The sequence below is a fragment of the Melanotaenia boesemani genome, chromosome 16 (genome assembly GCF_017639745.1).
Source record: "Melanotaenia boesemani isolate fMelBoe1 chromosome 16, fMelBoe1.pri, whole genome shotgun sequence".
In the NCBI taxonomy this organism is placed as follows: Eukaryota; Metazoa; Chordata; class Actinopteri; order Atheriniformes; family Melanotaeniidae; genus Melanotaenia; species Melanotaenia boesemani.
In genome coordinates this window covers 31,408,835-31,434,420 of record NC_055697.1, presented here as the reverse complement: position 1 = coordinate 31,434,420, position 25,586 = coordinate 31,408,835, and the positions used below count along the sequence as shown (strand labels likewise).

General features: G+C 42.6%; 1 protein-coding gene across 1 annotated transcript in view; it reads left to right on the top strand.

The window, feature by feature from the left end:
- The first annotated feature begins 9,940 nt into the window (after positions 1-9,940).
- LOC121655934 overlaps positions 9,941-25,586 on the top strand; it is a 57,232-nt gene continuing 41,586 nt past the window's right edge. The window contains exons 1-2 of the mRNA XM_042010866.1: positions 9,941-10,391; positions 21,753-24,328. Of these exons, the coding sequence (XP_041866800.1) occupies positions 21,890-24,328 (2,439 nt within the window). The 5' untranslated portion in view covers positions 9,941-10,391; positions 21,753-21,889. The remainder of the gene's footprint in view (positions 10,392-21,752; positions 24,329-25,586) is intronic.

Below are 25,586 nucleotides of genomic sequence, written 5' to 3'. Positions count from 1 at the left end.
GTGACTGAAACATGAATTTTAACATGTTAATAAGCTCTTTTGTTGACAGGGTCTGGTTCATCCGAAAAGCCATGAGTTCATCTGAATGTTTAAAGTAAAATAACTTTCCTCTGCTGGCATCACGCGGGGATTGAAAGGGAACATTGAAGGGGCCTGAAAATTCAGTTTTTTTTGTTCAATATTCCACAGATTCTGTAAATGATCAATTACAGAATAAATGTTTCACTGTGAAACTCGTAGTTTTGGGGACTGTGTGTAGAAAAATGTTTTAAATGTAAATGTTGGTCCACTCTTTAGCAGCGTGCAGGACTTCATTCCGGTAGAAAAGCTGAGGGATCAGTGCAGATCCAGGTGAGGCAGATCACCTGGTGAGCCGGCAGGAATGAAAACACCTGTCAGTGAATGGAGACAAACAGGCCGAGCAGACTGAACAACAACAGACCTTTTAAGGAACTCTGTGACTCCATGAACACGAAATGTGTGATCTTGGCAGGTCACAGAGATGATGACGATAGCTGCCTGGCATGTGGAAGCTGAGCACGTAATTTCACAGCAAGGAATCCTGAGATTCTTCAGGGTGTTGACACAGGTCGTCTTGTGTCTGAGCTGCAGAAATTTAAACCAAAAGAAAAGCTCCAGAAAGAGAGAGATGAACGAGGTCAGGCCGACTGCCATTCCAACATAATGATGCTGCTAATCGACTCCGTGACAGGTGTTGACCCACCTGGTGGCCATAAGGGGTCTTCAGGTGCACGATGCAGCCTCCCCACCCTGCACCACCTCGACTCTGGAGAGTGCTGGCCTGGTGGTTACAGAGGTGGCCTTGGGGCTGGAGGACCCTGGATGAAATCCCTGGACTGGAAACAGAGGTGAACCACTGCCAGCGCCTGAGACTGCACTCTAAAAACGTGTAAAATACTGTCTAATTTTTCTTCTGCGATTGATGAGGTATTATTATCATCAAAATTATATCCCATAATCCCAAAACACTCAACTCTGCTTTAAATGTTCAGGAATCTGTCCATCTGGGAGCCTCTCAGGAAACTTGTGATGAATTTCTTCATGTGATCATCTGTTTTTATTTGTATGCTGATGATTGTCAGGTTTATTTTCCCCTCAGGCGTTCAGGTGCTCGCTCTGTTCAGCCTCTACTTGACTGCTTCTCAGGAGCTGGATGGCTCTTTTTGAATTTCGGTGAAAAGAAGTCATTTTCTTTAGGCCCAGCAGTCCTTGCAGGACACCCAGTGTTGATCGTTCTTGGCTTGCTCCTTATGAAAAGCCTGTTATCACAGATTTAGGTGTGAAGATAGATGCTGATCTGAAACTGGACAGACATGTAAATGCAGTGATTTAGTCCTGCTTTTTCCATCTCAGACGTTGTTTCTAAGAGTAACCTGGAAACTGTAATTCATGCTTTTATCACATCTGCAACGATTACTGCAACACTCTTTTTGCAGGAGTTAGCAGGACAGGTATAAGAAACGAGAGCACATCGCTCCAGCTCTACCAACTCGTCACTGGCTTCAGTGCACCTGAAAATTAAGTGTAAAATCTTTTTATTTGTTTTTAAATCTCTTAATTCCCATGCCCCTTCTTATTTGCCTGACCTGCTGCAGCGATATGTGCCGTCTAGTTCCTCAGGTCAGCGGATCAGACTCTGTTAGTAGTTCCAAGACATCCAAAAAAACTTAGAAGTGATGGGGCTTTCTCTGTTTTGGGTCCTAAGCTATGGAGTGATCTTCCCCAGCACATCACAGGCTCCCTCAATTGCTGGTTTTAAATCTCGTTTAAAAACACACCTTTATTCCTTGGCCTTTAACCCAGAGTGCAACAGTAGAAATAAATAGATGCAACAGATGAAAAACCTAACAAGACACGGTGTTACACTAAGAACTGTCACTAGCATTTAAAAGCCTGACAGCGAGAGTCAGGTTTTCCTACGAATCTGGATCCTGATGACACCTGAAACACTGAACATCTGTAGAATCTGGGAACTCACTGGACTTCCAGGAGAATCTCTCTCATTTTGGAACCTTTTACCACGTCTGCACAAACTGCAGCTGTTTGAGCTCTCTATTTAAATTCTACGTGTTTAATATTAAAGTCTGCTTAAATTACGTACATGCATTCTTCTGTACTTTGTCTTTTTTCTTGTGTTAGGAAACCCAACAATTCCAGAGAGTCTGATTCCACATCCCATGTTTCCATGTTTGCATCTGAGAGGAGGATGAGGAGGAGGCGCCACCTGCTGGAGAGAAACTAAAACAGCATCTTTGAAAGTTTAATTTTTATCTGAAAACACCAGAAAATCAGTTTTACTCATTCACATTTTCACATTAACATGGGTATACTTAAACAAAAAAATAAATCAAGTTAATTTTATAAATAAGTGTGTAGAAGAAAACTTAAAACCTTAAAATTAGTTAAAGATTTTTTTTATTTGCAAGTTTTCTGCATGTAAAACAGAATATTTCTATTTTATGGATGTAGTTTGAATCCCAGTCTGACATCCTGTTTCTGGAGCTTTATAACAGAAAACACTGGTCATAATTTAAATATAAAATTGTAATGCTCCATGTATGTTTCAATAAAAGAGTTAAGAAATCTGACAAAAATCATCGTAATTCAGGGTTAGCTGTTGGTACTGATGGGGGGTGTACATGCACTTTGTATGTGTGTGAGCTTGTGTGCGGTTGTGTGTGAACTATTACGAGGTGTGCCTTTTTATTTTTTTTGTTATATTCTTTGATGTGTGAAGGCTTTTAAATTTTGTTTTTAATATGCATAATTTGTTTTATTAGCACGTTGTGTTGCTTTGTGCATGAAAGGTGCTGTATAAAATATGTGTTTTTTTTTTCTGCAGCTTCAAACAAACAACTGCATGATGCTGGAAATTCAAGCTGTAAATCAATCATGTCGATTAGATTTATTTTAGTTTCCCTTCGGGGGAGTTTTTCTGCTGCAGAAGCTGCAGAACAATCCATGAGAAACCGGTTCTAACCAGGGAGGGTTGAGGAGTGAAGTAAATATTTCATCTAGCCTGAAAAAGTGTGAAGAATGAGGTGATTAATTTTACATCTGCTGCTCAAACTCAGAGAACAGGAAGTGTGAAGGGTCAAAAAGGATCCGCACCTTCATACTGTTTTACCATGTTGTCAAAGTTTGATTTCAGCTGGATACTCAGATTCTGAACCGCCCCACCAATCCATCCCTAATTACGTTTTCTAGCACAGCAGTGGAGAATATCGACATGACATCGATGATCAGTCGACGGTTCAGCCTCAGAGCGAAGATTTACACCAGAACTTCCCGGCTCAATAACCTGATCACTAATCAATTCATGAACTTTCATATTTCTGGGATCGAATAATCTCATTGGTCCATCTTAAAGGTGTCAGTCTCCTCCAGGTGACCAGAGGTGGGTCACTGGTAGCAGCAGATAGCAGCGATGTGGACTGTGAGCAAAACTCACTGCTCAGGACCTGAACCAGAGTCGGTCCAGTTCTAATGAGCTTCAACTGAATATTACAAACATATGTGATGTTTTTGAGCTTCATGAAGCTAAAATCATGTTAGTTCAAGTCAGAGAAGCAACAACAGGGTGAAATCAGGTAAAACTAGTTGGATAAAGTTGACTCACACTAACTGATCCCACGTTTCACTGCAGCTCTGTCTGGTCAGAGGCTGGCAAACGTGTTGGTAAAGAAACTTTATGCAACATCACCAAAAGGCTAAATGCTAAAGACTCCAGTCTTCAAAAAACCTGATCTGAACCAGAACCAGTGGGTTCATAACAAGATCTTATAAATCCGTTCTAGCTTTTTTATTTAAATTATGAGCTGGAGATGATTAGAAGAAACGGCGGACAGGAGGGAAACGAAAGCAGCACTGCAGGAAAATGTCAGTTTCTTTTCTTAACAGATGTTCCAAATTTCAGTAAAATTAATTTTTTTCTATTTCAGCTGAAGTTCCTCAATTACTGAAAAAAAACTGAAAAAAAAAAACTAAATAATTAGATATTTTCAGATTTTCTAAACATGTTCTGATCTCATGCGGACATGATGTGATTGATACCAAAAAGTGACTTATTTTAACTGATTTAACACATTTTCATGTTTTTTATTAAAGATATAAGGTCAACGTAAAACATTTTGTTAATATACATCTGTTTACATTTTAGGCTGATGGTCTGGAGGTGGATCAGGGTTCTGTGATGGTCTTGAGGTGGATCAGGGTTCTGTGATGGTCTGGAGGTGGATCAGGGTTCTGTGATGGTCTGGAGGTGGATCAGGGTTCTGTGATGGTCTGGAGGTGGATCAGGGTTCTGTGATGGTCTGGAGGTGGATCAGGGTTCTGTGATGGTATGGAGGTGGATCAGGGTTCTGATGGTATGATAAGGGTTCTGATGGTCTGGAGGTGGATCAGGGTTCTGTGATGGTCTTGAGGTGGATCAGGGTTCAGATGGTATGATAAGGGTTCTGATGGTCTGGAGGTGGATCAGGGTTCTGATGGTCTGGAGGTGGATCAGGGTTCTGATGGTATGATCAGGGTTCTGATGGTCTTGAGGTGGATCAGGGTTCTGATGATATGATCAGGGTTCTGATGGTCTGGAGGTGGATCAGGGTTCTGATGGTCTTGAGGTGGATCAGGGTTCAGATGGTATGATAAGGGTTCTGATGGTCTGGAGGTGGATCAGGGTTCTGATGGTCTGGAGGTGGATCAGGGTTCAGATGGTATGATAAGGGTTCTGATGGTCTGGAGGTGGATCAGGGTTCTGATGGTCTGGAGGTGGATCAGGGTTCTGATGGTATGATCAGGGTTCTGATGGTCTTGAGGTGGATCAGGGTTCTGATGATATGATCAGGGTTCTGATGGTCTGGAGGTGGATCAGGGTTCTGTGATGGTCTGGAGGTGGATCAGGGTTCTGATGGTATGATCAGGGTTCTGTGATGGTCTGGAGGTGGATCAGGGTTCTGATGCTTTAATCTTTTCCAGGGATGTCCATGGAGTTTTCAACATGACGATGAAGATCCATATTCTGCTACATTACAGCAGCATGGCTGAGGAAGAGGAGGGGACTGGCCTGCCTGCAGTTTTTACGGGATCCTGGTTGTTTCTAATGTTCAGCTCCTGAAGAGGAAGATCAGGAGAAAATAACATCTGAAACTCTCGTATGTTTGGCTGACTAATGGTTTGTGTGAGAGGACCAGATTATAGAAAAAATATTCTTATTCAGGTGTTTGAGATTTATCTTTGCAATGTCGTTTTCTTTGGAAAATAATGAAATAAATTTATGAATAAAAAAACTTTTTATAAATGTCTTTTAAAGATTTATTGTCCCAACATTTTCTAATTTTAGTTTAAGATTTAACGAAGCTGAATATGATGAAGTCTGTAATAGTCTAGAACAGGATGATCGCAGCTTTACAGTAAATTATGATCCAGTGTTATTAATATCAGCAGTTTTATAGAGCGAAAGGAACTAAACGTGTTACGGAGTGTTTTTAGCTCGCGTGTCATCCAGCCGGTCCAGTCTGACTGGTCTGACGTCTCCTTACGCTGCTGTTACGTCACACTAACGATGCGGAAGTCGAAGTCACCGTGGAGAACATAAACTAATGTCAAGCAGCCGCCTGGAAAATCAAGACAAGAACCACAGAAGAGAAAGAAAGAAAGGCCGGAGCGGCGGAGGAGACAGCGGACCCTGCGGACACTTCATCCCCGGCTGCACCCTCACTGCTGCCCGCTGAGCACCGCGGCTCTCAGCCCGTCGTTACTGGAACTACTCCTCCAGTTACATCTGCCCTCTGTGGCCATCTGACCGCCCGTTACCCCGCCATCCATCAAATGGACCGAGCCGATGAGCCGGAATCCTCCTCGCTTCTGCTGTGGCGTTTGACGGCTCCGTAAAAGCTGCAGAATCCGCTGCATCCCTTCGTCTCCTGGAGGTAAGTGGACGCTACACGGAACTCCTTTGATAAACATCTAAATTTAAATAGGTTTTCTTATAGATCGAATTTTTGAGGCGTCCAAACAGAACCTGAAGTTTTAACCGGTGTAAGACCATGTCCTTAATAACTCGGCATACACGTGATTCCAGCTTCTTCCAGGAATATTTCTACTTTTATAACATTCCTGTTCCCAAAATTACTGTCCACCCTGCTGAGCGGTGCCAACAGCACCTCGGGTCTGTTGGAAAAGTCGACATTTCTGCAAAGAAAAGGCGGCTTGGTCGGTTATTTACGTGCTGGACCATAAAATAAACCATAAAAACTGAAAAGAGTCTAATAACACAGGAAGCGATGCTAACTGATTACTTTTTCCAGGGGGAATAAAAACACCCGATCCTGAAAGGAGATCTGGTGCCGTGGCTGAACAGCGGGAGTCTGGAGCTAAACAGAAACAGAAACTGTTAAAAAAACAAAAACTCTGTAGTCTTTCTAAAAGTGCGTCTGTTTGTGTTTATAAATGTAGTTTTCTGGCTGAAAATGCGGTTTTAGTTGAGCTGAGGATCCGGGACGTGAAAGGTCCACTGTGGCCGCTTCCAGACACCAGTCTGTTAACGATGGACAGAAAAATAAGATGAGAAATAAAAACGGAGTGTATCACTAAAGAATGGGAGGATGATTGATGGAGTATCAGTATCACATTCAACAAAATTCCTTCTGTTTGTTCCTGTTCTTAGAAAAGAGTCTGTTTGGCTGTAAAGATGATTAAATGATCAGAATTAATGATTAATGATCAGCATAATTCCTCCTTCTGATTCTAAGTCCAGACGGTCTTTGGCCAGGACCTGATCACCAGCTTTTCCTGGTGATCCAATGCTTGTGTCAGCATTAGTGGAGTTATTGATTAGCATCAGACTTTAAGAAGAAACCAGCTCATTAATTAGTTTTAAAAGGAGGATTTCTGCAAACCTTTGAGATCGTTTTCATTCCTGCAGCTGTTTGTTTGTTTGTTTTTTTTTTGTCTTGTGGTTGTTTATTAATGTGTGTTTTCATTTTTCTTCATTTTGCTTATTTTATGTTTTTTGTGGTCATTTTAGTTTATTTGAGGTTTTAGTTTTTTGTGTTTGTCTCATTGTGGTTGTTTTGTTGGTCAGTTTATTTTATTATATTTGTTTGTTGTTTGTTACTTCCAGGTTGTTTGTCTCTCTCTGGTTTTGTTCATTGTTGTTCTTTGTTTCTTGTTTGTTTCTTATTTTTGTTTTGTTTTTGTTTTGTTTTTGTCTCTTTGTTGTCATTTCGTCTCCTGTTTTTCTTTTGTTTTACATCGTTTTGTTTCTCGTCTTTGTTGTTTTGCATCTCTTTAGCTTTGTGTCCATGAGCTGGTCCAGGTTGGTACCGGACAGTTTGGTTTGGTACCTTTACCCGCGAGGCGGTGGATGCGTCTTCCTTGAATTATGAACCGAACTGAACCGAACTGAACCGGACTGAACCGGACTAAACCGAACTGGACCGAACTGAACCAGACTGGACTAAACCGAACCGGACTAGCTGGTGGAAACGAGGCTTTTGTGGTTGTTTGGTTTGTTTTTTTTTGTTTTGATTTCTGTTCTTTGGTGTCGTTGTTTTTAGCGTGTTAGTAACATTTACGTGTTAGTAAATTCTAAACACGTTTACTGACATGTTTCCATTAAAATTTCATCCGGTCCAGTCGGCCAGAGAACTGTAAACACAGGAAGCATGTATAAAGTTTTATACATTAACTCTTAAATTTTCTGGAACCACAATCTTCTGCACTTTTATCTGCAAAATGAGAAACAGGTTTTGTATTTTCAAATGATGCGATAGAGGGTCTTTGGTATTTTGTGGATCTGAAGTGGAACACTGATGTCTGGACGATTTGCAGACTGATTTTACTAAAAGGACAGATCAGGTGAAGGTAAGAAAACACGCTTATTTGATGAAGAACTATAATTAAAGTAAAAATTCTGGCTGTTCATTGGACCGTTTTATTCTCCTCATCTTGTTTCCTTTGGCTTACAGCATTGACGGAGGTTGACTTGGTCATTAACGTCCTCTCATCTCGTCATTTTCCAGCTGAGTGAAAGTGGCCATCTCCCCAGGTAACATGTGTCTGCAGAGCTTCACAACTCCATGTAACTCCATGTAAATGTGATAAATAACTGATGGAGCTCAGGACCTCCGTCTCTAAACTCTGGACCATCTCAGCGATGATAGAGGTTAAGATGGTGTTTATGGTGTGTTTTAGAGCTGTCACTTTTTACAAAAAATCAAGTTTGAAAGAATCTGAAATGAACTCGTGGGTTTCAGATGTGGTTTCACCTCCGGCTGCTTCACAGGAGACGTTGAGCATCTAAAGTTCCCATCAATATGAAATCCATGGAGCTGACGGACACATGGGCGTCCATGTAGTGTTTTATCCTTTAGCATCGTCCTATTGTATACACCATCCTCTTCATCAGGACCGCCTTCTAGTACCGGGTCGTCCTCTTCATCAGGACCGCCTTCTAGTACCGGGTCGTCCTCTTCATCAGGTCCACCTTCTAGTACCGGGTCGTCCTCTTCATCAGGTCCACCTTCTAGTACCGGGTCGTCCTCTTCATCAGGTCCACCTTCTAGTACCGGGTCGTCCTCTTCATCAGGTCCACCTTCTAGTACCGGGTCGTCCTCTTCATCAGGTCCACCTTCTAGTACCGGGTCGTCCTCTTCATCAGGTCCACCTTCTAGTACCGGGTCGGACCTTTTTAATCCTGGTGTGATAGATGAAGCAGGAGGTGGAAACCTTCCTCAGAGGTTTTCTCCATATTAACATGACAGCATCACACAGTTGCTGCAGGTTTGTCGGCTGCATCCATGATGAGAATCTCCCGTTCCACCACATCCCAAAGCTGCTCTACTGGACTGAGATCTGGTGGCTGTGGAGGCCGTTGGAGTCCAGTGAACTCATCGTCATGTTCTAGAAAGCAGGTGGAGATGATCTGAGCTTTGTGACATGGTGCATTATCCTGCTGGAAGTAGCATCAGAAGATGCTCCACTGTGGTCATAAAGGGATGGACATGGTCAGCAACAATACTCAGGTAGGCTGTGCTGGTTAAACCAGGCCACGTTGGTACTAAGGGGCCCAAAGTGGGACAAGAAAATCTCCCCTACACCAGGGATCTCTGCCTCTGGTCCTCGTGAGCTACTGTCCTGCGGGTTTAGATGTTTCCCTGCTGCCACACACATGACTCAGTTCAGTGAGTCATTAACAGACTTGTGCAGAGCTTTTCGTCTGCGTGTGGCTTGTAGTCACATTTCATTTCAACGTTACGTTAAACGGTGACGTAGCTTTACTTTGTTGTACAAAGCTGCTGGCTGTCCTGCAGGAGGACGTATTTCTCGATGAGCCGTCCTCCACAATGACACCTTGCTCATTTTGTCTATTGCCAAATAAATCCGACAAGGATGATCTAATCCATTAGTTTGGAAGGAATACTCGTCCTCTGACGTACTTTCCCTCTCTAACGGAAACAAAGCCAGACAAGCAGAAACACACAGACGTTGAACTTTGTTTTCGTTCTGCTGACGTCGTTATCAAGCGACGATATCGAGGAGTCTTTACGATTATTGATCATGGCATTTAATACCACTAATTGTGAAATCATGTAATTGTGACATCCCCAGTTCCAACCTGTACTTATTGTTTGAACATATTTAGCTTGCGGCTGAAAAATCAGTTTATTCAGGATCTATCAAACATTCGGTTCTTCTGTCTGACCACGATGTTTCTGTCTGGATGTCAACAGGAACATAATCAGTGAAAAGATGGAAACACTGATCGGAACTTCCTTTATACAATGTGATGTTCAACATCTGTTGCCACGGTGATGTATGATGTTAAACTCTGAAACTTACCTGCCAACATCTTAACAGTACAGCTGTGTACAGGTGTCCATCAGAAATACTGAAATGTTTTATCTCTCTGACCAGCACAGAGCGATGAGGTCACGGTCTATCAGCCAGTCATGAAGCAGCGCAGTGTGACATCACTGTTTGTGTGGTGTGCTCATCGATCAGCTGTAACTGATGCAGTTCCAGTGTCCTGATACCGGACCGGCCTGAGTTCCGACACCCTGCCATCTGTCAGCCTCATCATTGGCTGAAGGAGGCGGTACCTGACCTGCTGGCAGGCTGCCCGGAAGGAGGGGGGCGGGGCCATTAGCTGATTTATCCCAAAGGAGGAAGAGGAGGAGCCGGAGGAGGAGAAGCTGAGCCGAGTCGGTAAATCCACGATGAGCCGGCTCTGCTGCAGACAACAAGTGTTCAGAGAGGAAGAGGAGGACGAGGGAGGGGAAAACGAGGCTTCTCTGTAACGGAGCAGAAAAGGAGGTTACCACGGCAACTCAGAGGACGTGGCAGCAGAGGCGAGAACAGAGGACACTCAGGTAAGGTTACAGCTGAGTGTGTGTGGCATGTGTGTGTACATACGTGTGGTTTTATAAGTGTGTGTGTTGGCAGATTGTGGACTAGATGCAGGGAGGGGGGTGAGATGGAGGAGGTGGTGGGGGGGGAATCCTATTAGCAGAGTCCAGGAAAAGTAGGGCTAACTGTGTGCTTATCAGTCTGAGTGTGTATGTGTGTGTTCTTGCAAGCTGACGTGCACACACACACACACACATGCTCAGCTGACTGACAGGAAATCAGAAATATTTCAGTTCTCAGGTTTTCTCTGCGTATCAGATGCTTTTAGTGACGCAGGGCGTCCAAACTTCTGCTGAAACCTGCACCTGGATGAAAACTCAGAGGAAAACGAGTTCTGCCTTCAAACAGTCCCTGATTTAATTATTTATGGTTCATTTAATCACATAAACTTATCTAAACGATCAGTTTAAAGCAGCAGAATCGGCGAGTCCAGCCGAGCAGTTTAAGCTTCAGGTGATGGACAGGAGAGACGGATCAGAGACGGAGGTCATCCCTGGGATTTTCCTCTTTGTTTTTGTTGTTGTGAAAAGTTGTCTTGGTGTTTGAATGGACCTGGCGAGGCACCGTGAAGCTCCCGTCCTGGTGAAGTCTGGAGTTCAGCTCACGGTTGGTTGTAATTCAGTGAAGCTGTAAACTGGGTTCAAAGTTCAGCGTCAGATAAAAGTGTTTGTTTCCTCTGATGTTTTATTTCTCCTTCCTGTTGACACTTGCTAGAAACATGAAATATTTGGATTATTTTAAATTCCCAGACTTACTTTCCATGTGTAATCCTTTCTGACTGATGATGTGATCTGAACAGTCCAACGTGGTTCTGCTTTTGTTTCTTGTTTCCAGCTGAAGGGTAATGAAGGAAGTCAAAGTTTTTACAGTTTTCCTGATAACAGGTGGAGCAAAGATCCATGATCCCACCATGTCACCCCTGGTTCAGTCAGAATGAGCTTGCAGGTGCTTCTCTTTAAAATCACATCTGGAATCTGCACATTTTTTATTTTTTATATATTTTTTAAAGCTGGGTGCCAGATTTATTTAAAAAAATACCCCAAAAGGATTGATTTATTCTAACCATTGGTTGTTTTTATCAGACCAAGTAGAAAAAATAATAATGGAATAATAAAAAACTTCCTGTTTCAGCTCCTCTGTGTTTTCTGATGGCTTGAATTCACTAATAAAATCCACGACCTTCATCATCAACTCGCTCTTCCTCATTCAGCAGCTGACAGATCAGCTGTGCGGGATGGATTCTGGTCATGTTTCTTCCATAAACCTGAACTCAGATTAAGATCTGGAGCATTTACTGGTCAGTGTGTTTACATGCACACCAAAAATCTCCATTTACTGTAATAATCTGATCTGTGCGCGCACTTCTGAAAGAGATATTTGAAAAATCTGTGTTTAATGCAACATTAAACACTGGAAGGATGGTGGGGAGCCATCGTTTTCTAGGAAGAAATGTGGTCAGAAAATGGAGCAGGAGGGATGCAGCCATCATGCCTAGTACTACTGTACAAGCCTGTGGGTTGCTGCAGATGGTCAGGTCTAGGTTCAGGCCTAGGTTCAGGTCTAGGTTCAGCAACATTATGTGTCCAAAGAATGAGGTCAGCTGATACCTGAATATCCCGAATGAGCAGGTTATTCCTTCTTCCCTGATGGCACAGTGCCAGCATTCATGGGGCTCAGACTGTGAAAGAGCGGTTCAGGGAACAGGAGACATAATTTTCACACATAGATTGTTCACCACAGAGTCCAGACCTGAACCCCATGGAGAATCTTTGGGATGTGCTGGAGAAGGCTTTGTGCAGTGGTCTGTCCCTCCATCATCAATACAAGAAAAACACTAATGTAATGCTGGATGGAAGAACATCATGTGAGAAGCTGCCTCAGAGAATAATGCTGGAATCAAAGCTAAAGATGGTGTATTTTTAAATACACTGAAAGTGTATTGTAGGTCAGTGTTTCTCATCCAGGTCATCAGGACCCACTGTTTTAGATGTGTTCCTACTCCAGCACACCAGATTCAGATTAGTGAACTTACTCATCAAGTTCTTTGCAGCCTGTTTAGGAACCATTAATTTCATTCAGATGTGTTTCAGTCTGGTTTCCTTTAAAACACGCAGGACAACATTTTTCACTCTGAACAAACGTGCAGTTCTGATGGTACATAAACTTCTAAACAGATGGAAATAACATTAGAAAACAGAAAAAGTTAGTTAAACTTTTTCTTGAATGAAATAAAATCAACCTGAGCAGGTTTGTTTGTTTCATCATTAACCCAAAACTTCATGAAAGTCGTCCTGGACGTCTTCAGTCTGTGGTGGGATCGGTGTGGTTTACAGAGGGAATTCATTTGGTAAGACTTAAGCCCCGCCCACAGCCCATTTTCATTTTCATTTTGCTCTCATATATGTGATTTAAACTTCTACTGTTTCCTGTTTAACTTTACTTCACAATGTGCATTAACAGTCTTAGCAAGAACATCACGGTGGTGCAGATCGTCCCATGTGAGCATTATTGAAGCATAATGTTCACCAGATTTTAAAACAAATCTGTCTCCAAAAAAGAAAAACATCTTCTATCTCAAACACACATATCCGGATAACAGAACATTTGGACAAAACTGTAGAAATGAGCTGAGTCTTTGCAGTGGAAACGTATTTCTGAGGATTATTCCAGCAGAGGCGTGTTGTTGTTTCAGGGATGAAGATTAAAACTTCTGAGACACCAGTTTGTTGTATTTACATTCCTGGACAAAGTTCCAGTTTTAGTTCCTGCATTATTTTTTTATCTCATCACACACGACTTCAGAAGATAAAGACAAACGTTGCTCATGTTCAGACTTGCTTCATGTTTCCTGCTGTGTAACTTCAGGGCCCAGGAAACCTCACCAGAAACGCCAGCATGTTGCAGCAGCTTCTGAAGCAGCGGAGGCTTCCAGATGACTCTGACTGGCTTCCCGTCACACAGCCGATCTTCTACTTGTTCCAGAAGTTAGATTGCTTTAGCAGCTGCTCGGAAAGGAAAACCTGAAGCTCACACTGCTGCAGTCTTTTGTTTTCCAGCATTTTTCTGCCTTTAGTTGATGGAGATGGCAGATGTGCAGACAGGAAGTGAAGAGGTGGAAGTATGATCCCAGAGAGAACCAAACTGGACTTGTGACTGGTGAAGGTCTGAATTCACAGCTCAGAGCACTTTTTTTGCTTCCTGCCATTTGGTGTTTAATGAGCAGGTGGCGTAAAGATGAGGCTGCTGAGGAAGAAGAGAGAAGGTGCCTCTTCTTCATCACTGAAGGTCAGAGTAACTTTGTTAAGCCTCTGATTGTTGGCAAAGATTCTCACCGTGAAGTGAAAACATGGCTGCTCTGTCAGCTTTCGTTCATTCACGAGCAGCTGTTTGAGCTGGACAAGCTCCACCGTCCACATTTTGAATCGCATCTAGAATCTTCGTTGAAATGTTCGTCATTTTACAGCAACGCTGCATAACTTTACAGCCTTAAAACGCAGTGCTTCTGACTCATTTTCATGCTGTTGTTGTTGTTCTGGAGGGTCCTGAGGCTGAGAAACCGCTCTTCCAACCCGGAGTTTCACTTTATGGCATCATGTCACACCAGCAACTGGATATCAACACACTGGCTGCTTCGAATGTGCACCGTGGCTGATTCAGATACACAAGAAGTAAAGCGCTTTGGATAAAAGTACAGACCATTTACAAGACGACATTATCAGTAAAAGAGTAAAAGAAAGAGAGAGAGGGACAGAGCAAGAGAAAAGTTAAGTCCAACTGACCTTTACTGGATGGAGAGAGCTCAGAGAAGAGACAGGATGAAGATGATGCTGGATTAGCCGTCCTCAGGGGCTGCTTTAATGTGGAGGTGGATTTCTAATTATTTATTTTTTGACACATTTACTTTATATCCTCCCCTCTTGGGAAGAGCTGGGATTCACATTTCACCATGATAGAATGAATTTTTACTGACTTGTGTTCACGCATCACTAGCTGCGTTTACATGGAGCGCTTTGATCCGATCGAACGTCCAATCAGAATAAAAATGCATCCTGTAAACATGTTGGTTCGATTGGAAGGAATTGTCTATCTGATCTGGAAGGGCGGTTTGAACCTTTTCACACTTTTTTGGATCAGCGGGAAACAATGACCATGTAAACAGTCATTGTGGTGGCTGCTGTTTCTGAGCATGCTTGAACCATGTGGGGGTTGCAGGTGATGTAACGAGTGTCTGGGAAGACTGGACCGTGTGTGGACAGACACATTTTTATTAGAAACGGAAAGTTCAGGATTATTGAGCATCACAGCAGTGAAAAAGTTCAAAATAAAAAACCTCATCTTCTGAATTATTACGTATTGCACATTTCAAAAGCGTTAGGATCGTATTAAATCTGTCCATCACTTTTTCCATCCATGTTAACATGTCGGCTGGAATCTGATCAGATTTATTTCAGTCGGATGGATTAAATATTTGTCCATGTGAACGTAGCTACAACTGGTGCTACTTGGAAACTGTTTTCTTCTGTCCAGGACGACAACAGCAGACTGGTTTTATTTGGTTTGTTTACCTTCAGGCAGTTTGTTTTTTCTCTGAAATTAAAATGGAAAAAAAACAAACTAAACACAGAAAACCACTTTTCTTGTTTTTTATTCCTGAACAGACACAAAAAAAAATCTGATAAACTGTTATTCATTTCTTTAGTTTGTGCTCAAAACAAAAATGTACAAAGTGGATTTGATGTCTGGGTTTTTTCATCTGAAAGGAGTCACATGACCCAGAAGTCCTCTCAGTCGCTCTATTACATCACACATCTTACATCTCTGATGTAATATCTGGGACCTAAACAGCAGCGAGTCGCCATAGGTGGAGGAAAATTCATCCAACCAAGCATGACGTTGCTGTAACACGTCCACTTATCACATCTTTCTGTCCTCATGAAGTTTAATTTAAATACTGTGAAACTTTAAAACTTTCATGAAGCTCTAAATTGAAACATATTGATGCCTTTTGGTTTTCCAGCACATTCACTTTTGGAGTTTTGGATGTAATAGGTCTTTAGAGGTCCTCTAGTTTATTCTCACCCACAAACGACTCAGTTTTTAGTTCAGACTTTTCTCCGTTCATTGAATGACGTCAGTGAAACAGATCAACTCTGTCCAGTGACCAGTTTGGTACGACAGCAAAGGCTCATTTATGCTCTGTTTACCAAGCAAAAATGCTATGTTGGCATGGCTGTTAGGAAAGACATCCACCAGAGGGCAGTGCAGAGCTCAGAGGTCACCTCCGAGTTCAGACGTCTGCTTCAGACAGTATTAAACATGGCGACGGTGAAGGCGACCATGAGGATGTTCATTCTCTGGTTGTTACCCGGTGGTGGAACGATATACCGACCTCTGTCCGATCCACAGAGTCCTTATCTACTTTTAAGAGCAAGCTAAAGACTCAGCTCTTTAAGGAGCATTTTTGCACTTAACTTAACTCTTTTACTTGGAATGAGTTAGAAAGATTTGTCCACCTCTTTGGCTCAACTAAGTACTGAATAGGCTGCGTGCACTTATGGCCAAGATAGGGCTGTAACGATTAGTCGACGTTGTCGACAATAGTCGACAACAAATTTAACCGTCAACTATCGTCAGCAAAAGAAAAAGAAAGAGAGAGGAAAAAAAACAACCAACCAAATAGTGCTCGTAAGGGATGCAGGAGACGGACGAAAGGATGCACCATTGAAGTCCTTCATCGTCGCACTGAGTCTTCATCGCTTTCAGTAACAGTGCATCAGTTTAGAGGGAAACCCAGAGCAGGTTCATGCAGTTTCATCCTGTTACTGTTACAGTGATGAGGACTGATGTCTGAGCAGCTCACGAGTCGGCTTTAAAAAACACTGAACAGCTGATATAAGTGGGTTGAAGTTCGGCTCTCTGATGTGACTCTGCAGGGAAGAAAACCGTCCCTTTGATTCTGGTCTGTAGCAGAGCATCACGCTGTGTCCTGCTTCATGTCCAACCGAGGTTACATCTGTCAACGCTGCATTTTCTGTTATGTTCACTTTGACTGCAGCTCCGTAAAGGTCTGAATGAAAACACAATGTTCACAAAATGGAAAAAGTGGAAAGTCACAGAAACACAACTCCAATCAGATCGTCTGTATTCTGAGAAAATATCCAAAATTAAAAGGAAAAAGTCATTAAAGATGATGTCTTGTGCAGGAAGTAAGTAAAGTTTTCTGTAACATACAAGAAAAAAACCAGAATTTTCTGTAATAATTCTAGTTGTTACTTTATTGGAAATTGAAATTATCATTCACGCTTCATTTCTTCCCGTTTAGATTATTGCAGTGAGCAGTTAATCTCTGAAGCACCTGCAAGTAAATAAATAAATATAAAGAAGAAAATTTCAGCTACTGGTCCTCCTTGGTTCTAACAATCATGACAGCACTCTTTTTAGAATTAAATGAGATGTTATACTTCACAGCATAACTTTCAGAGATTGAAGCAGTTGCTGTAAGCCAGCAAGATGAGAGAGAATGAAGTCATCAGTGTATATCAGATGATTCACTTTACATCCATACACGCTGGCAAAAGTAAGCTAAATTTAGCACTCGTGTCAATCATGTCGCTGTCACGTGAAGCTGAAGAATGAAAACTGCTGATAACAGCAGCCTGTTTCGATTAGATATTGTTTGCCTTTATTTCCTATAACTTTTCAGTATTAATGGGGTTTGGTAGAGACACAGCTGTAAAATCACCGGCCATCTGACAACCGTGCACATGTCAATGAAGACGGATCAGGTTCAGATATCCAGTGAGAGTGAAACAGCTAAAGGAAGGAAGGAGACGTCTTCTGTAAATCTCTGGTGCTGTGCAGATGTTGGAGACACAGGTCAGATCATTTACGGGCCATGAATGTGGTGAGAGAAACTATGAACATGTTCTGAGATACAAACCAGAGCAGGACCTTCTCTAACACAGTAGCTGACAGGTGGTAGAAGGGTTTATACTTCAGCTCTCAGGGGCGGGTCTAGAAGTTTTGATGGAGGCCAGGTGGGGGCATTGGCCTGGAAAAGGGGGCACAGATGAGATCAGTTTTAAGGTCTTGATTTTATTAAATATTTACCTGATTATTATAACTAAAGTGATCATCTAATGTAGAAATGTGAAGAAAAACCCAAGTGAAGGTCAGTTAACATTAAATATTTGTACGTATTGGCTTTCTCTTTCTGTTGTAATAATAAAGTAAAAACATCCATATTTCAGACATTTCTCCTGGTTAATTAATTTATGAACTAATTAATCTGATTAAAAATGTTAGACATTTGACAGCACTAATATATATGTTAATGACCAGTTAACATGGCTGTAAGTGGTTTTTCTCCTGCATGTTTATACTTGGATGTGGGGCGTGGGGACTTCAGTGTGTCTACAATGTGAGCTATCCCATCAGGACTGCCGAGGATCTCCTCCACAACAATCTTGTTTGCTGTGTTTGCGTTTGTGCTTGTGTTGTGTTTCCTGCAGCCTCTTGTGTTTTTCATGTGACTTCAGACTCATGATCCAAACTGCTGACTTACAACAATGAACAGCATAAAAACTTGCTTCTCTTCCCGCAGATTTACTGTGGCACAAACAGACACAGATGGAAAGGTTGAGAAAATAAAGTATGGCCAGCTTCTGTTGGGTAGAAATCAAGAAATGAACATCATTTGTGTAAACCTCAGCCATCTTCCAGAAAATCCACAGCACTTGTGATGAGGACAGTTTAACTGTAAGGTGTGAGAAGTCATAAGAAAGCTCGTATTGTGGCTGTACGCTCACTACCTGAACAGCTTTCAGGCTGCCTCATCTATTAATAGACGAATCAAACTGGCACATTGCAGGGCGCCTGCTGCTCCTGCCACTGTACTGGTGGGACGCCAAGGACATGAAATGGACATGTAATTACTACCTTATTTAACCTTATCAAAGGGTAGGACACAAGTGGCACCCACGTTTTTCAAGGTGCCTGTACTGCCACAGTAGTTTTACATTCAACCTCGTTCCATTCAGTTCAGTTCAGCTTTATCTGTACAGTGCCTGATTCACAACCAAGACCTCTCAAGGCACATTTCAAGCCAAATCACTGAGATGCAGCTAAAACAAAAACCCTATAATCCATTTCATGATAACTGTGTTCATAAAAGCCAGTTCATGAATAACTGCCCAGCTAAGGAAAACCAGTGGATTGCACTGTATCTGGTCTTTGATTCTGTCTCTCATCCTGAGCATGGACAGAGCGATGGGCAAAAGTAGAAAGGAAAAAACTCCCTTATACCAGGAAGGAAAAAACCTTCGGCTCAGGGAGGGCGACCATCAGCCTCAATCGGTTGGGGCGGAGAGGACAGAAAAGAGGGATCAACAGGCACCACAACCTTTAGCCAGGCAGACCTGCTGAGAGAGGGGAAATACAAGTTAATGGCGGCAATGCTGTCATAAATGTATACATGGAAAGTAAGGAGCAGAGAGATGAAAAGGGAAGAGCTCAATGGGATGTCATTGGATGTCCCTCAGCAGTTTAAACCTACGGCAGCATTACTATGGGATGGCTAATCCCCCCAACAATAATATTTATCACAAAGGAAGGTTTTAAGGCTGATCTTCAAGGTAGATTGGGTTTGAGAAGCAGACTGGGAGCTAACTGGGAGCTGGTTCCATAAGAGAGTTGTACCACCGGAAACTGCAGGGGGCAGTGTTGCGTAGGAGCAAAGACGGCTGCACAGACCACCTCCGTCTACTGCGCTGCCTTTTTTTAATGTCTCTTTTTGAGAATGAACATTATCACGATCGTCTTCACTGTTGCCATGTTTCTGAAACAGGTCATGCTGGAGGTGAACTCTGAGCTCTGCACTGCCCTCTGGTGGATGTAATGGTATGACATTCATACCAATGTAAAGGACGCATGAAAGTATGAGGACACTTGACGTTTGAAATGGACGTACCTATTTACATATGTACATGGAGCATAAATGAGTCTTTAGAGACTCTGGGAACCACCAGTGAACCTGCAGTCAGAGAGGGAAGTGTTCTGTTGGTAAAATCTGGAACTTTGAGATCTCTGATATACAATGGAGCTTGGTCACTAAGACTTTTATATGTGAAAAGAATTTTAAATTCTACTCTGGATTTAACAGGGAACCAATAAAGAGAAGCTAAAACGGGAGACAATGTGCTCTAGTGTGCTAGTTTTCATTAAACTCGCTGCAGCATTTTGGATCAGCTGGAGGCTTTTCAGAGCATGTTCAGAACAGCTCAACAATAAGAATTAAGAATTGCACTATTTTTTTTTTTTTCAAAAGTATGATTTTTGATTTAAATTTATAAAATAGTATCTTTGGCTATAAGATAAGCAATGTTGAATTTTATTATCATCTCTGACTCGCAGCTTTAGAGGAGGAGGAAATTTATTGTCACAACAGATGAAGTGTTTCTTCTTTTTTCAGCATATCACTGCTGAATGTTAAGACTCCAACAACAAAAGCATCGTTCCTGACCATGTCGTGGCTCCATTCTTCACATTGGACAGTGTATCACACCTAAACTATTGCCACCAAGTTAACTAGTCTTTGAAATACATAAACTTTGGCCTGTTGCACAGATTTTTAGTTGCATGTACAGTCAAATCTTTGTTCACTGGAAGCCTTCTCCAGGAAACTCCTCTTTGGTATTTTGACCACATTGCTTCAAAGTGTTTTGAGTGTAAAACTGTCAAATAAATTCTTAAATACAATGACAGCCTTCATTTCATTTCTATACCGCTTAGTCCAGTACAGGGTCACATTGAAGCTGGAGCCTATCCCAGCAATTAGCAGGCGAGAGGCAGGTACACCTGGACAGGTCACCAGTCCATCGCAGGCCACACAGAGGGACAAACAACCATTCACACACTCACTCCTAGGAACAATTTAGTGTGACCAGTTAACCTAACATGCATGTCTTTGGACGGTGGGAGGAAGCCGGAGAACCTGCAGAAAACCCACGTGTACACACGGAGAACATGCAAACTCCACATAGAAAGGCCATTATTTCATCCTCGTTGTAAAATCCTGTTGTACACAATCCGAAACTTGTCTTCTGCTCCCTGGTGGATTCAGTAATAATGCACTACAATAAATTTGACATATCACACGGTAATAAACAGTAAATATACAACTTTTCATTTTTTTTTTTTTTTTTACATTTTGTTGGGCTAATTAAAGACTTTAGCTTAAAAAATAGAATTTTCTCTCTACATTTTTCATTGAGTCGTGCTTTAAAAGGTTAAATTATTATAAGAAACGACTTCCAGAAACAAAGTAGGACAATGGTGAACATCCAGCAGTTTTTGTTCTTTCTTCTTGGCAGGTGGCTTGAAACAACAAAGAATCAACCACATATTTAGACAGAGCTGATTCCACTTTGTTCTTATTGCCGAGTTGCACAGTGGAATCAGGACTTAAAAGTAATGAAGACTCTCAAAATGTCGGGCTCCAACACTGCTTCGTATTCAAACTGGATATTTCTGATCTTTTAGTTCAAAGTGTGCCCTTTATCCTGTGAGGTTCAGGACTTTGACAGAAGTCAGTGTGCAGTAATTCAGCTTCTTTCAGAAGTTTTTTAAAGAAATGCCAAGGAAGCTTCATTTACTGAGCGGATTACCCATCATTTACCCTCCTTAAATTCTGTCAATGTCTGTCTTGTGTGACTCGTCTTCCGCCTGTCATGAATAAAACACGAGGGGTCGTTGGTTTCTGATTGAGTTAGTCTGAGCAGCTCGCTGACCTACATGGAGGATTCACAGAGAACTGGTGAAGTGTAATAGGTCAGCCATGATCGAAGTGTAATAGGTCAGACAAGCCTGAGGGGTTATGGTTAGTAGGGTAGAAAACTTCCTTTAGTCACACTTCAGTACATGAAAATGATGTTGTCTACGCCTTATCAGTAGCTACTGGCAACATCGGAAACCTTTTTATCGTTGTTAATTTCTTGTTTATGTTAAGAGCAGTTCTACATCTACCCTGAAAGATAAACTAGATTCAAGACATGGTGTTGGATTTTATTTAGTGGCTTTTACTTTGAGCCTGAAACAGCATGGCTTGCACACAACCCAAACTTGTTTGTTTGAATGTGTTTGAATGAGTTTGTGTATGTAAATGATTTTATTTTATTCTGTTGTAGCATACCTACCATTGATTGAATGTTATGAACATGGGTGTTGTGAGATCTTGGAAAAAAATCTACTTATCTCAAATTCTTTTTAAGAAATCCTGTACAATACAAACTATGTAAAATTAACTCTGTTTCTTCTTCTTGTTGCAGGTTGAAGTTAGAATGTGCAGATGAAGGATGGACATTCTACTTCAGTCTTGCCTCTAACTGTGACTGTATGAGACTGCTGAGTTCAAGGAGAGCAGAGTTCACAAAGACGGAAATATCAGATCCTAGAAGAGGCAGATATGTCTCAGGCTGGTAAAGTCCTCCATCTCTATGTGGAGGTGAGGTCTGTTTCTGAAGAGGATGAAAAGATGCTGGGTAGAGGAGATGACGGCACTAATCATCTGATGCTGCAGTGCCCTGACGTCCTCACGCACTCTCAGAAGAGCTCCGCCTGCTCAAGTCTTAACCCCAGTCCAGATCTTTCTCCGGTCATCCCGAATCATGCAGGTGTTGGTAACCATGGCTTCTGTCCCTCAAAGTCATCTTCCAGACACTCAGTTAGCTTCCAACTCCAAAGTCCTGATTTTACAGGGTCACCCACCCAGTTCCAGCGGCAGGATGTACTGCATGATAGCTTTGGTCATTTACTTGAGGTTCTTGCACCCAAATCACCCAGTTCAGGTGTTTGTGGCTCACTTGGACAAACCCTTTCCCCTAACATGGATCCATACCAGGAAAGACTCCTTATGTCCCCATCACCTACATCCTCTTGCAGGCTGGCTGTGCCCTCCACTCCCACCAGCAAACGTAGATCTTATGAGGTTGCAGAGGCAGTGGATGAGGAAGGAAAGACATCTGTGGTTACTTTTGGGTACATAGACAAAGATAGTGTTCACAGCATGGTGAGACGTAACTCTGTGTGCCTCAATGAGCCGACAAATCCTTTTAGGAGAATGGATAGGCAGCTGCTGCCTGCTCACCTCCAGAAAAGAATGAGTGATCCAATGTGGTACAGTGATCAGCCATCACGGTGTGACAGATTCCATAGTCACCCCCACTCATCTCAGAATGAGTCTAGAGAGAGCTCGCCTTACTTACAGAGAGCTACCATGGACACAGTTGCCAGAGACGCTACCTACAAGGCCTTAGAGGAGTTTGGATCGCCAGAACTCAGACGCAGGTTTGGAGGTCACAGTCTGGAGAGCTGCAGTCCGTCTCTGCCATGGCAATATCAGTCTCCTCGTTGCCGGTCTTTGGGGGGGTCACCCATACAATCCCGCAGTACCCTCACCCTACCATCCAAGACCCAACTCCTGGAGCTGGACAGGAGAGTCTGCCGTAGTGCAGTGAATGGATTACCCAGAAGTCCTGCCTCTGACCACCTGTCTGCCCAGAGTGGTCACGCATCCCACTCAATGGCTGCAACCTTAGTACCTGACCCCCATAGGCCAGTCCAGAACCAGCAGCAGAGGCCATGGCAGAGAGTGGAAAGCCCTAGGTTGTCCAGCAAGTTTCACCCACCTTTACCTGCAGGGAGACCCACAGATATCCAGCATGAGGTTCCAAACATGTTCCCCACCAGCATCATTTCCCGGACTAGCTATCAAGCTGGGAACTCATATCAAAGTGTTACCAATAGCTATAATACTAAAAGCACTAACACCAGTCACAATGCCACAGACACTTCCCACTACAATGCGAATGATAACTTGAACAGCAAGAGTCTCTACAGGCCATCACGCTGTAGTAGCCGATCTAGTGATGCAGACAGTCTCATCAATGACAGGACAAGCATCTCCCCATCCTCAAATACTGAATTGGATTGTAAATTAGCTGTTGAAGCTAACAAATTGTTTGCAGACAAACAGGCTGTCTCTCCAACTACCTCTCACGCTGACTCACTAAGGTCTGAGAGTCCCAAACCTGGAGGGTCATTCCCAAAAGAATCCCAGCACTCCACCTCTCTTCAGAGGCGAAGCTCCTTTGAATTATTGCAGATGGACAACCAGAAACACTGCAAAAGAGAAGAAAAACCAATACCTCAAACTAAACCAGGATGCATTTCTCCTCTGCCTTCCCACAGAGGCTTCTCTACACCTGCATCTCCTGCCTTGCCATCTAAGTTGTCCCATGCATTTGGCTCTCAGCCATCAGCACTTGACCAAAGACATAAACAGAGTTCATCACCTACTAAAGACTTGTCTACTTTACATCGCTACCAACCCCCACAGTATACCGGTGACCGCAAATCACCTGGTATGGAACGCAAACAGTATAATCACACCTTTGAGACATTACCCAAAGCTACCCCTGAGGTCACCAGGAGACACTTGTCCAGCCAAAATGCTGAAAGTCTGCCTGCGAGCTGGGTGTCCAGGCAGCGAGAGTGGAAAGAAGCTGGACAAGCCCACAATGGAGGTGAACTATGTGACCAAGAAAACAGTCAGTCATCTTCTAGGATATATATCCAGAAAAAAGAGTATCATACGACTGATGGAGGAAACAAGGTCCTACAAACGCAGTTGGTGCAGGAGTACCAGAGGTTGGTTTTGGGCATATCCAAGGATCAGAGTGAGGTTCAGGATTACAGCGGGACCACTGGTACATCCTCTCGGAGCTCCAGTGGAGTGACGGGCAGTCTGGGAGACAGTTCGCAGCTGGACAGAAATGGCAGTCTTTCCCCCGAAACCTCGAGCCATTCGAGCCATGAAATGATAAACGGTGGCTCTGGGATGCAGGTCTGCTGGATGGGAGGGTTGTATGAGAATATGTCTCTGTCTTTTTTAGGGAAATTTATGGTTAAGATTATGTTTGTTTTAAGTCTTTATGAGTATAGTGAAAATGACTGTCTGCAGAGCTCATCAGTAAATCCTCAGACTGTCAGAGGAACAGTGATAATATCAAATCTAAGAAACCCAAACTACCACCCTACCTTTCAGATAGTTTTGTTTGACTCATCTTCAGTCTTTTCATGCAGTTTCTGCCTTCAAAGAAATACGGCTTCTAAGATCTCGTCTTGTACTGAATAGAATAGAATACCATCACATTTTTAGTTTGTTTTGTTATCATCAGTCAACATTTGCATTGTCCCATAAAGCTCATTACCCTTATGGCTAACACTTATTAGTTGTTGTTTTAATACGAATGATCAAACAACTTAAACTTTGTAAGTACAGTATCAAACGTTTGGACACATTCATTCAAAGTCTGTGGGTAGGTGTGTCCAATCTTTGAACTTGTACTGAACCTCAAAACACAAATTATTTGTTTATGTAGTATCTGTAATTCCATGATTATGCTCAGCAAGCAAAATAGGTTCAAAGCATAGACCAGGGGTCTCCAATTCCGGTCCACATGAGCTACTGTCCTGCAGGTTTTAGATGTCTCCTACTTCAACACAACTCTGCACAAGCCTGTTAATGACCCAGTGATTTGAGTCAGGTGTGTTGCATCAGGGTAGAATCCAAAACCTACAGGACAGTAGCTCACGAGGACCGGAGTTGGAGATCCCTGCCATAGACTCTATATAAAAGATGGGCGGAGCCTCGGTGACGTCACCCGTAGGCTTCTGAATAGCAAAAATGAAGCTCGTTGGGTGGTTCTTACCATCGCTATCTTGGCAGCGTCACACCTTCCATTGCTCCTGGAAAATACAAAAATGGGCAAAGTGGCAGAGCTGATCAAACTCCGAGTTGCCTGTAGCTACGAGCTAACTGAGCCAACTCAGACCTAACATGAGCTAACTGGCTAATGAAGGTAGGTGGGCTAAAGCTAAGGCGCACTGTTAGCCGGCTAAAAATTGCAGTTTTGCGGCACTCTTCCTTCTTGCCGCGGATATTGAATTTCAAGAATAAATAACATCCAAACGAATTAGTTAGGAAAAAATTCACCCCCCTCACAGTTGTCATGAAGGTAAACTTGACCTATTAATCCTAAAATGGATTTTTGTACCCGGCTTTAAACATGTTTATTTCTGCTGTGAAGTTTATCTTTTTA